We start from the raw sequence: 15,478 nt of genomic DNA, 5'->3' as shown, positions 1-15,478 counted from the left end.
CTGAGTGGATAAATGAGGAAACAAAGTTATTGCCTCATAAAACTGTGTGGTGGTGCAGTTATCACTACAAACAGTGCAGCTACAATCGAAATGACAAAAATGACACTATTAAGTTGTGAAATCTGACCACCATTGGAGGAGTGACATGATTAGCAGGCATTAGGAGGGAGGGGAATAACTAATACCTACAGACATTCACATCTGCTTTACTTCAACATTACTACAAACTATCAAAAGAAGAACTGAATAAACTGTAGCATTTTAGATAACTTTGTTATCAGATGGTTGTTTAAATGAAAAATCTTGCAAGCCTGTGACCTGAAGCACTTGGCATTTATGTATTGTTACAATAACCCTAGGAGCAGTAGTATCCCTACTTCATAGGCATATAAACTGAGGCCCATCTGTGGTACTACCGAAAGACAAAATCGGCTCTGAAGGAGAAATTCAGTATCAGAGCACCAGATTCACTTTCCCATCCTGATTACTCATCATGTTTCTTTTCTCATTCCTAAGGTTTTGGCTTACTACTAGTGTCATGATACTTGTTTGCCAACCCCAGTCAAACAAACAATACAATAGTATTTTAAAGTCACATATTTTGACTTCTTAAAGATGTTTCTTTCTGGTATTTTAGGTTTCCCCACTTCAAAATAGTCAACTAAGAAGCTGGACAGGTACCTTCTTAATGACAGTGTAGATTCCTACAACACAATTTGGCTCTAAGAATATGAGCAAATATAGCAAAAATACAGAATCAGTACATGCAAATATCAAGATAATTTACATGTTGTAAATTATCCCTCCTAATTTTGAATCTCTCCCACTACTGAAAACAAGTCAGCTCAGGAATACAACTTAAAACCTAAGAGCACTCAAACTGGTAGGTGGAAAAGTTAGAGAATATACAGCAAGTCAGGGAAACAATTCATCAGACAACCTCAGAGGACATCAGACTTTATCAATTTTAATATTACCAGTTAGGAAAAACATTATGCAACTAACAATAATACCTGGGAAAATGGTGGCAAGGACCTTTGTTCAGTCATTAAACTGATGCTGTAACCCATCACTTCTCCTCTTGCTAAATTATCTTCTGGTTTTTCCCATGACACATTGAGGGAATATGGTGAGAGAGAGAATACTGATGGAGATGGCATGAATGCTGGGGCTGAAACAAAGTTAATATAATAATATTTATAAAATAAATGAGCAATGTGTATAATGCAAGCTTTCTCACTGTATTTGTAAAACACCATTTCAGACAATATTTCTTTTCCCTTTTTAAACTTTATTCTCAAGTTTAGCTAGAATTTTCATCTTCTATTGATAGCACATAAAAAATACTTCACTCATCATTCTCCTGTTTTCTACTCTGGCTGTGAATGCAGAATAAAACTGCCTATGTCTTCAAAGAAATACTAATCAACACTACAGTCTAAAACCCCGTAGCAGGCAGGAAAGTACATACAGACAAAAAGGTCTTGAAGAAAAACTTCATGCAACATGGGAAAAAACTGATAAAAGCAAAAAGTGTTCAATACTTCAGCATCTTAAAAGCAATTTTGTTTGCCAGGCCAGTTTGAAATTAACATGTCTCTCACTTCTTACAAAACAGTTCCCCTGTCTTCCATAGTAAATCTGTTAAAGGATTGTTTGCACTGCAGTTAAATCCCCACCTGATTACTCTGTAATAATAGGATACCAACTCATAGCACTTCTGCTACATACAAACAACCACACTAATGGACCTCTTCCCAAATACAATTTAACACTTTTATAACATATAGTATTTAGGAACAGATAAGCACAAAGACTCATTTTGAAGGAGGAATTAGTTTAGCCTGCTGTTTTGCAGGAGCAAATGTCTAAGGACATGATTTTCAAGCTAACAGCAAACAAACACATCAGTAACATAACAGAGATGTTTAATTGCAAATCATAGGCTCTATCAGTCTGAAAATCTTAGATTTCTACTGAAAGGATTTAAATAAATTGTTGTTATTTCAAATAATATGTCAAGTGGCAAGCCCTTTAGAAAATATGAACAGAAGGGTCACTGTAAGAGATGCTGCAAACTAGTTACACTTCAGAAAAAAGGGTCCATATTATGACACTTGGCCTCCATAAAAGCATATGGAAAGGAGTTAAAGCTCACACTGCCTGTCTCAAACACTGTTAAGGCCACAGAAGGACTTTGCCATGAGATAAACACAGAAGGGTGTAACAGGGTGGTGCTAACTCCAGGCCCGGAGGCGGCAAGATCTGATTAGCTCAACCTGGTTAACACATCCAGACAAAAATTCCCACTGTGACAAATTGTAAAGAAGCAACTGCTTATACACATATCACCAGTCAAACGAAGATATGTCCCAAGTTATGGGACAGATGGCTTCTGCACCCATCAATGACCACCAAAGTCCCCCACGAATATGCCTCTATGGATACCTAGAACTTGGACTATAAAATAAGCCACCACAGCAGGAACTTGAGATAAAATAAAGGCAGTACTATTGTTGGGTGTTATCTCAGACCTAGGTGAGAGGTTAACAAAGCTGGGGGAGAAGAATGTGTCACTGATACAGAAACGCAGAATTTACATGCCACAAGGAAAGCCAATTCAGCAAGGATGCTGAAATCAGCTCCCACTGGGTAAAAGGTAATTTTGGCAGGAGGAGTTTAAATTTTGGGTTAATCGATATGGATTACTTTCCTCAATACTATGATTTCATGGTGAAGAAAATGTTTTTGCTTAACATGCTAAGTTCTGAGATAACCTGAGATAACCTATCTTTAGTTAGATAAAAACGAGAATTTGTCCCTAGCTGAACCACCACTAGACACATTTTATTGAAAAAAAAAATTAATAATACATGATATTCTAGTTTTTCCTTTAATTTCTATCAAAGAAATTCAAACCAGTGCTTACCAGCCTCTCCTGTTTGTCCTGATATCCAGTCTGAAGATATGCTACCTGCCATGTTTACTGCTACCACATAAAATTCATACTCTGTAAATGGTTCCAGATCAATGACTGTGGTACTGGTTTGCGGTGGAGCCAGAGCATTTTCATTAGGAGACTCCACAACTGGTTGAGGACTGAGCCATCCACTGCTTTGGAAAATACGAATTTCAGGGGGAAGAAAGTTCCCAGTTGGTTTTAATTTTTTTCTCATGTAAAGTTCATATCTTATAATTATACCTAGAGAAAAAAGTAAGCCAGAAAAATTAATGAATTTAAATGACTTAATAATAACATATTTAATGAGCTATGAATCAATCAATCAAATTCAAAGAAAATACAGCATTAGTAGGTTTTTTTTCTTTTCTGCTATTTTCATCCAAATGCTATACTCCCTGAAACAAAATCACCTTTTTTTTAATTATTTTTAAATTATGAGAAGGAAATTTTTGAGTGACATTTTAATCCTAATATTTTTTTGAACATTTAGAACAGACTACTGGATAGGAAATAAATGTGCATCATGTATGTGTTGGGGTATGAAGCACTACACGATTTAGGCTGGATCATGGAAGTAGTTTAACTATAAGAATAGATTGTAAGAAATCTGAGCGGAGATTTCCAAAATGGTAAAAATGAGAGATATGGCAAAGCCAAGAGATAATTACCATAAAATATATATATTTGGGGCTGTATTCATGCACAGAACTGGAGAGGTTGCTTGGGAGAAACAGCTTCTTTCTTTGTCTTTGGAGAGACCAGGAAATCTGACCAGACATCAAAACAAATATGAGAATATTGCTTAAATCTGCTTGTGTTGGCCATTAAATGCATGTCATGGCTATGGAGTAAACTATGAGGAGTCTAAGACAGACATTGAGGGACAAGTGCTAACAGCAAATATCATGACCTGCATTGTAGAAACTGCTCCTCTAAATGCATAGTCATTCTTGTGCGTGCATTAATCCTGTCTAACCTGGAAGTAGCTGGAAAATAAGATGTTTGAAGTAAAAGCTGAGCTATTCATAGACAGATGCCCATTTTATGAACAGATTAAAATGCTTGTTTTCACACGCACAAATACTTGTGCAAGTAAGTGCAAGTTTACAAAATTCCATTGCACATATATTAAAAGGTAGTGTTTACCAATAAAATCTGTGGCACCACAGAACTATCCTACAACAGCTGTGTTCTCAGTTTCAAAATCCTAAAATATTATTACACAAGTTAGACCAGAAACTCTTGGCAATCACCTAATCCCTAACAAAGTTATACCGGTAATAGAATTAGTTACTGCACATGACGGATGGTTTCAAAAACAGACTTCTCTGTTAATTCTTAGGGTTTTTTCCATAACTGTTATCTGCTTATTTATTTTTTGTCAAGCAGTATCACCACATCTGTCTGAACTAGGCGATCTGGCAAATTAGGAAAAAATTAATTTTACTGTAAATGTTTGATTATAAATCTGATTTTTGCTGCAGCAGATGCCACTGAGGGCTAAATCCTGAACTTCACAGTCAGTGGAGTTCTGGACTCCAAAAGAATAAAACATAGACTCTGAGGATACATTTAATGGCAAGCAGGCAAATTAGGACAATGCCATACTTCATTCTCAGTGTATGTCACATGGATAAGGAACTCTAACCAGATTTGAGAAAACGCTGCTTTTTCCTTGCAAAGACTTTGATTTACAAAAGTAAACACAATGTCCTACCATTTGGTTTCTCAGGTGGTGACCATTCCACAGCCAGTTCTGTAGCGCTGATAGTTTTTACCATCGGTGTGTGTAGCCCTTCTGGAGGAGCTTGTGCAGTAACTACAGTTACTGGTTGGCTCTTTAAGCAGCCTCCACTAGTACAAGCTTGCACAGAAAAAACATACTTTGTAAACGGAATGAGATTCCAAATAATTGCTGAAGTCTTTAAGCCTTCATACTGACCACAAGGCTGAAGATCAACCGAGCTAGTACATGTCAGAATGTATTTCTCTATGGGCCCAGAGTCATTGGAGACACTTGTCCAGTAAAGTAAAACAGAGTGGTGACTGACAGGAAAAACGGGATTTAAATCTAAGCTTCCTATAGGTGTCCCAGATTTTGTTCTGTATGTCACTGAGGCACTTCTTGTAAAACCATGAACGTTGCTGGCCTGGATGTAATAGGAATAGAAGGTATATGGAGCTAACACAGTGTCGGTGAAGGTCTGAACACCTAAAACAAACAGGTGAGAAGAAAACCATATCAGTCTAACACATTAAAAATAATCTTAATTTCTATAGTTAACATCTGTCCAGCCATAATCCAGACATATTTATTCCTGTTTGCATGCTATTCTTGAGATCATTATAAACATTGTAACTTTTCAACTTCTTTTTTTTTTAAACAAGGGGGAAAAAAACCTTCTCTTTACCCCTTTATCCCTTATTATCTTCCACTACACATTGGCATCACTAGAGAAATAATTTTCCACTGAACTTCTCCTAGTTCCTCCTTTAATCAAAAAGAACATTAATACAGTTATCTTCTCATTCCTCTTTTGCTTGAAAATAATTATTTCAAATGTAAATCAGCATCAATATTAGTAAATATAATTTAGAAAAAGCAACTCCAAACCATTGTGTAAATTTTCAGACCTCTGTTTTTTATTAATTTCATAGCATAAGACCAAATATTTCAACTTTGTATGCTTTCACTTCCTCACTTCTACTACAGTGCTTAATAGTCCATTCGTAAAGCATTTGATCTTGGATGAGAAGTGAAACAAAAGTGCCAATAATTACTAAAAAGATATATCCAAAGCCCATATTTACCTTCCTCACCCTTACTTTCCATTACTCTAGATAGCTTTTTAGCATCTTTTTAGTACCCATGGCCATTAATAGCTCCTGCATAGATCCCAGAAGTTACATATCTTAGTCATCACAGCACAATATGAATTTATGCACAACCATACCAAAATATGTTATTTTGCATTAAAAAATAGTGAACATTGAGTAATATATTACATGTCAGAGCATGGATACTCTTAAACTCCTTCAAAGCAAATGGAGAGGACACAGCTATTTCTAAGTTTTCTGCACATCTGCACTGGCAAGCCAGCCCTGAGTACAACTTAAGAGTTTATGAGTATTGCTAGATATTCAACCCTTGACACTGCAGCACAAAAGCAGCACTGTCAGCCCAGTAATTGTTTACAGCACATCAACTCTCTATAGCTATCTCAAACTCATCACTGGAGCCCCACAAGGAGACTGGGTTTTCTTAACTTCAGGCCTTGCAAACCGTGGTTACTTCAGACAAGCCTGGAGAACAACTCTGCCAGCTGAGCAATGGCTATTGAGACTTCTTCATGTGTTAATAGTGAGCAGGGAGAAGATGCAAAAGATTTTGGTCTTGCCGGAAAGATTTAGCTGTTTCTTCTTCCACTTTGGGATCAGCATGGTGTTCCCAAGTGTGAGTGCAAGTACTCAAATATATTGTAGAACTGCTGAGCCCTTTCTGAGCTCCATGGTCACAGCTGCCCTGGCTGAAGTGCTTCTGGGCACAGGAGTGGGTACCAAAGTTGGCAAGAGTCCTCAGAGTGCGACAACCAGTTGCTGTGAAGGACATGACAAGTCGGAGCTCATCATGTGTCCAGTTCCAATTTTGTAGCCAGAGGGAAAAAAAATGGCCACAGAGGCAGCATGAGGCAGCATGGTAGAAACATGGGGGAGCTGCACTTTATCTGATGATAGGATCATCCATTCTATGAGCCTGCAACTCAAAAGAGCCACAGAGAAGGAAAAAAGTGCATAAGGGAAAAAAAAAGAAAATAAGAAATAAAGAAAAAAAACCAGCTAGACTTCTATTAGCAACAGCAAGTACCACAAATCCTTTTGAGATAAGAGTATCCCCAGAGTCAGAGCTAGATTGTACGACCTCTCCCCCATCCCAAACCATGTGATGACCTGCAACCTGATCTATAACCAACAAGCATGCTAGGACCTACATCGAAATCGGGTGTTCTAGAACAAATTCTAGAACTGACAAGTGAGCTAGAGCATGCTCTGGAATCAAAGAGCAAGCAAGACTGAACTAGACCAAAAATATCTAGAACCTGCTCAGAAACCATTAAATGGTTCTGAACCAACAAGCAGCCCTGAACCAACCAGCAAGCTAGAGCTAGACCATGGTCCTGAACCAGCAAACAAGCTAAACCATCATTCCAAAACTAGTAGGTGAGCTAAAACACTAGAAACACATATCTAGAACCAACAAGCAGCCCTGAACCAACCAGCAAGCTAGAGCTAGACCATGGTCCTGAACCAGCAAGCAAGTTAAACCATCATTCCAAGACTAGCAGGTGAGCTAAAACACTAGAAACACACATCTAGAACCAACAAGAAAGATAGGACACTATCTAGCTCCAATGTGCAAGCTAGATTGTGATCTAGAACTGCCTCCCTACCAAACCTCCAACTCCATAATTCATTCCTGCTCTAGAAATGGCTGCACCAACACCACCCAACGAATCCCTGAAACCCAGCTTCTAGAAGAGACCTGGACTTGTAGAAACTCTAGGGACAACCCAGACTGTAGGGCCCCAAGTCTAATGCCAACAGCAAGCATATTACTTTCCCCTTTTCCTACAGAGATTGAAAGAGGCAGATCACACAGAATGCTGATGCTGTCTGCCAGGAAAGTAACCAGCACCATCTCAACATTACAGGAAAGTTCTATTCAGTACTGATGAATACTGACAATGAGTTATGATGGAATTTTTTTTTTCCACAGGAATACAGGCTAACAGGAATATAGGCTAGATAAAATAGGATAAAGCCAAAAGTAAGAAGGTTCTACATTCCTCAGCTGAACAACTCCAACCACACTGTGTTCCCCAGGGTTCAGTATTGGAGCCAGTTCTATTTAATAACTTTACCAATGATGTGGACAAGGGGATCGAGTGCACTCTCAGTCTGCAGACAGCACCAAGTTGGGTGAGAATGCTGATCTCCTGGAAGGTAGGAAGGCCCTGGATGGGCTGGATAGACGGACTGAGGCAAATTAGATGAAGTTCAACACAGCCAAGTGCCAGGTCTTATATTTGTGTCACAACAACCTCATGCAGCACTACAGGTTTGGGGCAGAGTGGCTGGAAAGCTGCCCAGCAGAAAAAGGACCTGGGGGTGTCAACAGCTGAACATGAGCCAGCTGTGTGCAGTTGTACTCTAAGCACATAAGCATTATAAAGGCCACACTATACTGAGAAAAAAATGACATTATCAAAAGTTCTGACAGCATTAACAATGCTTGATATTCAAACACCAGAATATGATTTCACATCGCTAATTAGGGGTATTGCCTGGAAATGTCAAAAACATTTTTTGAAACCAAATCTATGTTTCTAAGAACATAATGTTTTCTTAAATGTGCTTCTTAAACATGCTAATGTCTCATTATACAGCTAAACCCATACAGAATTTTTAACTCTCTACAAAGTATGTAGGTAGTGGCATGAAATAACATTCTCAACAGTGCACTGTTTCAAGTACATTACTAAGCACAGATTTATGACAATGAAGTATAATAGCTTTTCTTTTGAAACTAATTCATATTTTTACTAAAGTTACGCCTTTAAACCAAATTAAAGAATTAGAATATTCTCTATTAGTTCTCCAACTTTTTTTTTTTATGTTTCTTTCCCCCAGTCACTTAATCTCATGCTTACATGGGTGGCACACCTTTCCTCATGGTAGTACTGCAGAGTGCCCAAATTCACAGCATAAGCCACAAAGTAATGAACTGTAACACTGCGGCATGAACCAAAACATAAAAATGTGAGGTGCATTCCAAAGGATCTGTGCTTCCACTGAATAATAGCTCTTTTTTTCTTTTCTCCAGGGTACACACCGACAATTAGAGGGACTCAAATTCTGCAAAACATTAATGCTGCATTGGCAAGAAAATGCAAAAGCTAAAGAAGCTGCTAGAACAGAAATCAAACCTTAGTGGCATTAAACCACACCTGTCTTCTTTAAGAAAAAAAAAACCAAAAAAACAAAACACTTTTGTGCCACATATACATAGAAACAGTATCCAAATCCACCTCCTTTTCTTTGATAAGTAGAGAAATATTACCACAAAATGGCCTTTCCACCTTGGACAGAGTGTCGAATCCTTGAGGACTGCCTTCTGAGGATCCCTTTGCAAGCCTCAACATGAGAGAAGTGGTGCTGCTAAAGACAGATCAGGAGCTACACTGATAGCTTAACAGAAGGTGCTAAAAGTTAGAGGCCACAAAAAGCTTTCCTAACCTGTTAACAGTTTAAAACCAGGAAGATGAAAAAAGAAATTTAAACACATTATGGTCTCTTCTGTTCACCCAAATTCTTCATCTGCGACTTTGACTCTTTTAGATTTTGGAGTCTGTGCATACTTCCAGTGAATACTTCTGGGGAGTCAATTTTAAGTTTTTCAGATTAAAAAGAAAAAAATTATCAGCTATTTTGGGTGACTCTGTGTCAGATTTTACACTAAGGTATTCATTTCTTTCAAGCAAAATTAATAACATAGAACAGTAGCTTTGTAAAGAAAAACAGAAAAATGTATTTGAAACTACAGACGATGATAATGACAGAAATGCAAAATAATTAAGAAACATCACACACACACACAAACATGAAATCTTTGATGTCACCTTACTTACTATAAGGATAGTAGTCTTCAGTTGTATAAATTTCTTCCTCATCCCTATACAGCTGGTAAATAAGCCTGTTAGAATTTGGAGAGTCAGGGGAACTCCATGAAAGATTGATAACAGAGGAATTGACAACTTCTCCTGTAGGAGGAGGTTGCTGGAAAGGAGCTAAAACATATATACAAAAACCGAGGATGTAAAAATGAAGGTAATCAATAATCACACAAATTTAAAGAAAAACGCAAAGAAACTGCTAAGCTTTCTTCACTGAAAAATCACTGAGTAAATGTACAGTAACCAGGCAATACATTAATAGACTAAACCAACCCATCCAAGAGCTCCCCAACAAAGTTTCTTGTCAGAGTACATGAAACAAGTGTATATATAACAAATAAATGACAAATAAACTTAATCCCCCTAACCACCCCAAATTAAAGCAGGTATACCACAGTTTTCCAAACTGTTTTTGTTTTGGTTTTTTGTTGGGTGTTTTTAATGTATTGCAAAACTCTATAAAACAAGAACATATTTATCTGGTCACATTATTGAAGTTTCTAGTTCAATTAGAATTTATTTTTTCAGAGGATTCATTCCATTTTAGCATAGGCCAGGCACAACTTCCTCTAATAGAACAGAAATGGAAACTCCAACTAAATACAAATTTTACTGAATTGTTACAATAACCCTGCTTAATCAAATAACAAAAACATAAAGAGGCAAATTTTGAAGGCAATTCACTTCACTTTTAGTCAATTCACTTCCATTTGTTTCCAATGAAATTGAAACCAATGAGAGCAAGGTATCTAACATTTTAAGAAATCAGCTTGAGATGCTTATTTACCAAAATACTGTTGTGCTATCACCTCCATTAACTTTGGAAAATGTGCTACTTAATTAAACCATTGTAAATAAAGAGAAAAACAAACTTGGAAGTTCACAAGCCAAGTGTCTCACATTTTAAGAAAGAGCATTCAAAGTCTCTTTTGTAATCCAACTGTATGATCACAGTCCTTTCTAAGACAATAGCTAATACTCAGAAATTAAACTTTATATGCGTAGATACACACATGTTCACATAAACATGTGATTTTTACGCTTGGACTGAACTATCTCAAAGGCCCTTTCCAACCTAGAAGATTCTATGATTCTGTATTTATGTTATTATTCAAGCCAGGGCATGAGTTCATATCTTGCTGTAAGACCTCCAGTAATCCAGTAATACTGAGGAAAGTCCTACTCTCCACCCTCAGTACACCATGCATTAGCACACAACAAGACTGGTCTGTTTTGGCAGCTGGTAATTGCTACAGCTTGACACAAAAGGCAGATCGTTCCACTTCCCTATCTTCTTCACTAGGAGAGGGAAAAACAGGGGAGTGTGGACCTAGAGGAAACCATTTTGCTCCAGGGATGAGAATAGCCCAGGGCAACACCAAAATCAGCAAATGGAGTAACTACCAAGAGCTGGATCCAGAACCACCTAATAAGCTCTTCTCCCTACATTAAGTATTATGGGACAACATGAGGATTAGAAACATGCAGATTTTTTTCTCCCTGTTCTTACAAACTATTGTCTTGTTCGTTAGGTGGATATTTGCTTAATATAAACAACTCAACAAAAGTTAATTACCAAAATCTATTCATCCAAGCTAATAGGATACAAGAAGCAAAGAATGAAGTTGCAGACAGAAAATCTCATGAGGATCTCAAGACATACAAGTGATAGATGTAGAGACTTATGCCAAAATCAGTGGGCCACATTACACATGGGTTTTTAATAGAAAATTAAAAAATGAGATGAAGTTCTTCATTTTGAGTAAGATAATGAAAAGCCCTACTACTATTGCAGTCTCTCAGCCAAGAAATAGCAGAAAATCTTCCTACAATTCAATGGATTAACAGAAAACATCATCATCATCTCTCATTAGAGAGCACAGGTTGTTTTGCTCCTCAATCTGGAGCTTTTGAGTTCAGCTCAGTTAGGAAGTGAATGTATGCAAAAGTGTCTACGGAAGTCAAGTCTGAGAATCAAAGGAAAAAAGTCTCTTTGGCATTTTAAAAAATTTCTCTCTGTGTCATACATACTTACAAGACCTGAACAATATTAGAAATTTACCACCATCACTTTCATTCTCCATTCGCAGTCTCAACCAATTGCATTTGCTCCCACCTGTTTGCTGGTTTGCATTTTATATGTGTAAGCAAAGTACTGTATTTCAGATTTTTGAGCAGCATCTAAAATATTGCTAAGTAGAAAAAATGTATATAGGTCGTTTCCTTAAAAAACACTAGTTGGACATTTGCTTCCCTTGGCAAAGACTCATAACCAGTAATGGCATGTGTCAACAAAATACTGTTCTGCAGTGAAAATAACCACAAATATCAAGCTAGGCAAAGGTCCATATCTGTGCAACAAGTTAAAATATTTTGGTATGAATAAGCAAAGGACTGTAATTGCTATATCATTTATGTCCAGAAGAGGACTCCGCTTGTCATTTAGAATACTGCCTGATGTATTTTTATCTAACTAAAATCCATGATATTATTTATCTATGTCATATTATTATTAATCAATTTTAGAGTTGAATTGCTATTGACCTTTATCCAATGTATATCCCAACATAAATAAGTAGGTTGGCTTATGTTTGTAAAGCACTTTGAAGATGAACAGCATCATAAAAGTGCCATGTATTATTATTATTATACATTCAGTTGAAACATCTTACATTTTTTAAAGAAACAACAAGCCAATCAACTGTCTGCACAATGAATAGATACTGTGCCTTCTATGGAAGAGTATGAGGAAAAGCAAAGCAAAACTGTGTCTAAACACTTCCAAAATTTGAGGAAAGCTAAAAAAATCATCTTTGGAAACAAATCAGTCTCTTTACGCTATCCATAATCATAATGCTGTGTATTCTGCAATGCATATTATTTGAAATTTAAACTGACTTACAATGAAATACAAACTAGTACCAAAATGAGAGCTGTGTGTGCTTGAAACACTTTGTGCATGTGCACCTCTGCTTGTAAATCTATAGTTTGCACACATCACAGTGATAAATATCATGTAAATACCCACGCAGAACACAAAGAAAAAAAATACTTTGTTGAAGGAGGATCCAGAAACATACTCCAGAGATAACTTGGGAATGTCTAACCCTTTTGTTGCATTACACGTGGCTACCGGAGGTGACTGTCACTGTATTACCAGTATGGCCATTACTGATTAGGCCTACTGACAGAAATGCCCAGTTAGCATCTACAGACTTCCTCTCTCACTGGTTACCTGACTTCCAAGACTGGGCTATTAACTGGGTACAGCAGAAAGCTGGAGTGTCAAAAAACGTCATACAGCTTTTTCAGAATTAGCTGAGGTCCTTACCCCATGGTTTGGCATTGCATGGCATGATGCCCTCAAAGCCAATTTCTGACCATTGACGCAAAGACAACTTAAAAATTGAATTTTCTTATCACATATACTTTATCCTCTGCTTCTTTAAAATCCCTGCCAGCTTGGAGACTGTGCACTGGTGGGCAAATTTAAACATTTAATTTTGACTAATTACAACATAAAGGGTGAAATTGTGCCACCTCTTTGTATCCAGGCTCACTGCAAGGGCAGAAGTATAGATATTTCATTGCAATTTGTTTCATTACAGTTCAGAGGAGGGCAACTAGGCTGGTGAAGGGACTCAAGCACAAGTCCTGTGAGGGGAGGCTGAGAGAGCTGGGGCTGTTCAGCCTGGAGAAGAGAAGGCTCAGGGGAGACCTCATCACTCTCTACAACTACCTGAAAGGAGGTTGTAGCCAGGTGGGGCTTGGTCTCTTTTACCAGGCAACTATCAGCAAGACAAGAGGGCATGGTCTCAAGTTGTGCCAAGGGAGGTTTAGGTTAGATATTAGAAAGAATTTCTTTACAGAGAGGGTGGTCAGACATTGGAATAGGCTGCCCAGGGAAGTAGTGGATTCTCCGTCCCCAGAGATTTTTTAAAAAAGACTGGATGTGGCACTTAGTGCCATGGTCTAGTAACTGCAGCGGTAGTGGATCAAGGGTTGGACTTGATGATCTCGAAGGTCCCTTCCAACCCAGCTGATTCTATGATTATCTGACCTTCCACATGGCATTAGCCCCACCTCACACATGCCAATTTCTCACACTCTGTTACACCGTATCACATATTTTCCCAAACTAACTGAAAAAAAGGTCCAGGAGGAAAAAGGCAAAGCTACATCGAACTGAGGAGCAGATTTTGAATTAATCACCAGGAAGTGGTTTTCAACAGACCTTCTGTTTTTCAGACCTTCTGAAGGCAGTTCCTCTGCCTTCTGTCAATGGCACCAAAGAGGGCTAAGCTTCAAGTCGTACAAGTATTGTCGTACATTGTATTCATGTGACTGAAAGGTGAACTCTGCATTGGTCACTGCAAAGAACATGGTGGGAAGTGCAATGGAAATATGGATCATTACTTCTCCCTTTGCTTAGACTGCAAGCAGAAAGTGTGTATGACACAAAGCATTCTGTATGTCTCTCTAGAAAACAGTCCTAAGACACAGTAAAAATCACTCAGACTTTAGGGACCAAATCTATGTGGGGCTGTGGGGGGAGTAAAACCCAATTTCAGTACTGCTGACCCAATTCAATACTCACTAAATCAATATAAAACTTTAATCTGAAAGACATGCTTTTAAGACCTAACATCCACTTACTTTTACTGCAGCCAAATAGGTTGTGGACATCCAAATTACTAGCATCAGGAACACAGTTGTCACATTTCAAGCCAGTTACAAATTGTTTACAAACACACTGTCCAGTAACAAGATGACAAGTCCCACTAATGGCTCCTGCAGGATGACAATTACAGTGCTGACATCTATAAACAAAAACAAATCAAGGAAGTGATCAAAACACATTAACACTTCAGTTAAGCACAGCAGGGTTTTGTTTAAAAGATTCTTGGGTAACCTAATTAAAAAATCATAAACAGTTCAGTAGTCTGAAACAGCAGAAAATCTATTAGTCTGATTAAAAAAATTACAGAAACAGTGCCTACTATAAACATTTCAATGCCAGAATAATATTCTAATTTAGATAAAAATGGTTTAGAATTAAAGAGCTTTTATATATATTGATCCATACACAAACTAGATAATAATGTTTGGTAATAACCACATTATGCACTCAGTCCTCCAGCCTTATTCACACAACCTTTCTTGAGAGCTGCAGAGTTCAGTGATACACATGTAACCAGTTTCAGAGGTTTCTGCACAAAATATGCAACCTTCTACCTCAGTGAAAACTAGCCTTTCGTTGGAAAAAAAAAAAATCAATTAATAATTTCTTGTCCACAAAGGCAACTCGAAGTTGAAAAAAATAGCATGCTGTGAATAAAGGAGAATGAATGGTGACCAAAATTGGGAGAAAAAAACCATCAGATTCAATAAGTGACAGGAAACAAAAAACCAGAAATATGAATATTATAACAGAAAGCACCATTTCTTTGCAGCCTGATGGACAAAATTGGAAGTAACTGAAGAGAATAATTAATTAAATGTGCAAATTAAATTATTTTTTAATTAACAAGAACAAAAAATGTAAAAGCATTGCTATCGCACAAATGCCACATTTCAATTCTGTAACTCTCCGTGGCATCAGTAGAATACGTCCAGGATTAATTTATGCTTTGCCTTTTGCATGTGAAACCTCTTGCGATCAACTTGTTCTTCACTTGATACACTATTTCCCCACTGACATCCATTTATAGTGTGGATACTGATGTCAGATTGTGCAAATATTCAAAGACTTGGAACATGTCCGAAATTAAGCAAAGCAAATTAC

At 37.5% G+C, this 15,478-nt stretch overlaps 1 protein-coding gene across 9 annotated transcripts in view; it reads right to left on the bottom strand.

Annotated features, from left to right (window-relative positions):
- USH2A (usherin) overlaps positions 1-15,478 on the bottom strand; it is a 379,818-nt gene that overhangs the window by 290,259 nt on the left and 74,081 nt on the right. For 8 of the 9 annotated variants that reach the window (XR_001874412.1, XM_017812861.1, XM_017812864.1 and 5 more), the window contains exons 15-19: positions 14,350-14,513; positions 9,649-9,807; positions 4,680-5,174; positions 2,930-3,202; positions 1,014-1,171 (exon numbers count right to left, since the gene is read on the bottom strand). Coding sequence is in view for 8 of the 9 variants with exons in the window: in XM_017812861.1 (XP_017668350.1) it covers positions 1,014-1,171; positions 2,930-3,202; positions 4,680-5,174; positions 9,649-9,807; positions 14,350-14,513 (1,249 nt within the window). In the remaining variant the exon portion in view is untranslated. The remainder of the gene's footprint in view (positions 1-1,013; positions 1,172-2,929; positions 3,203-4,679; positions 5,175-9,648; positions 9,808-14,349; positions 14,514-15,478) is intronic. The other variant, XM_017812865.1, reaches the window with a different exon arrangement.

This window comes from Lepidothrix coronata, unplaced genomic scaffold (genome assembly GCF_001604755.1).
Source record: "Lepidothrix coronata isolate B3197 unplaced genomic scaffold, Lepidothrix_coronata-1.0 Scaffold38, whole genome shotgun sequence".
Lineage (NCBI taxonomy): Eukaryota > Metazoa > Chordata > Aves > Passeriformes > Pipridae > Lepidothrix > Lepidothrix coronata.
Note: the sequence above shows the minus strand (reverse complement) of the source record. Positions and strands in the feature narration are given on the sequence as shown.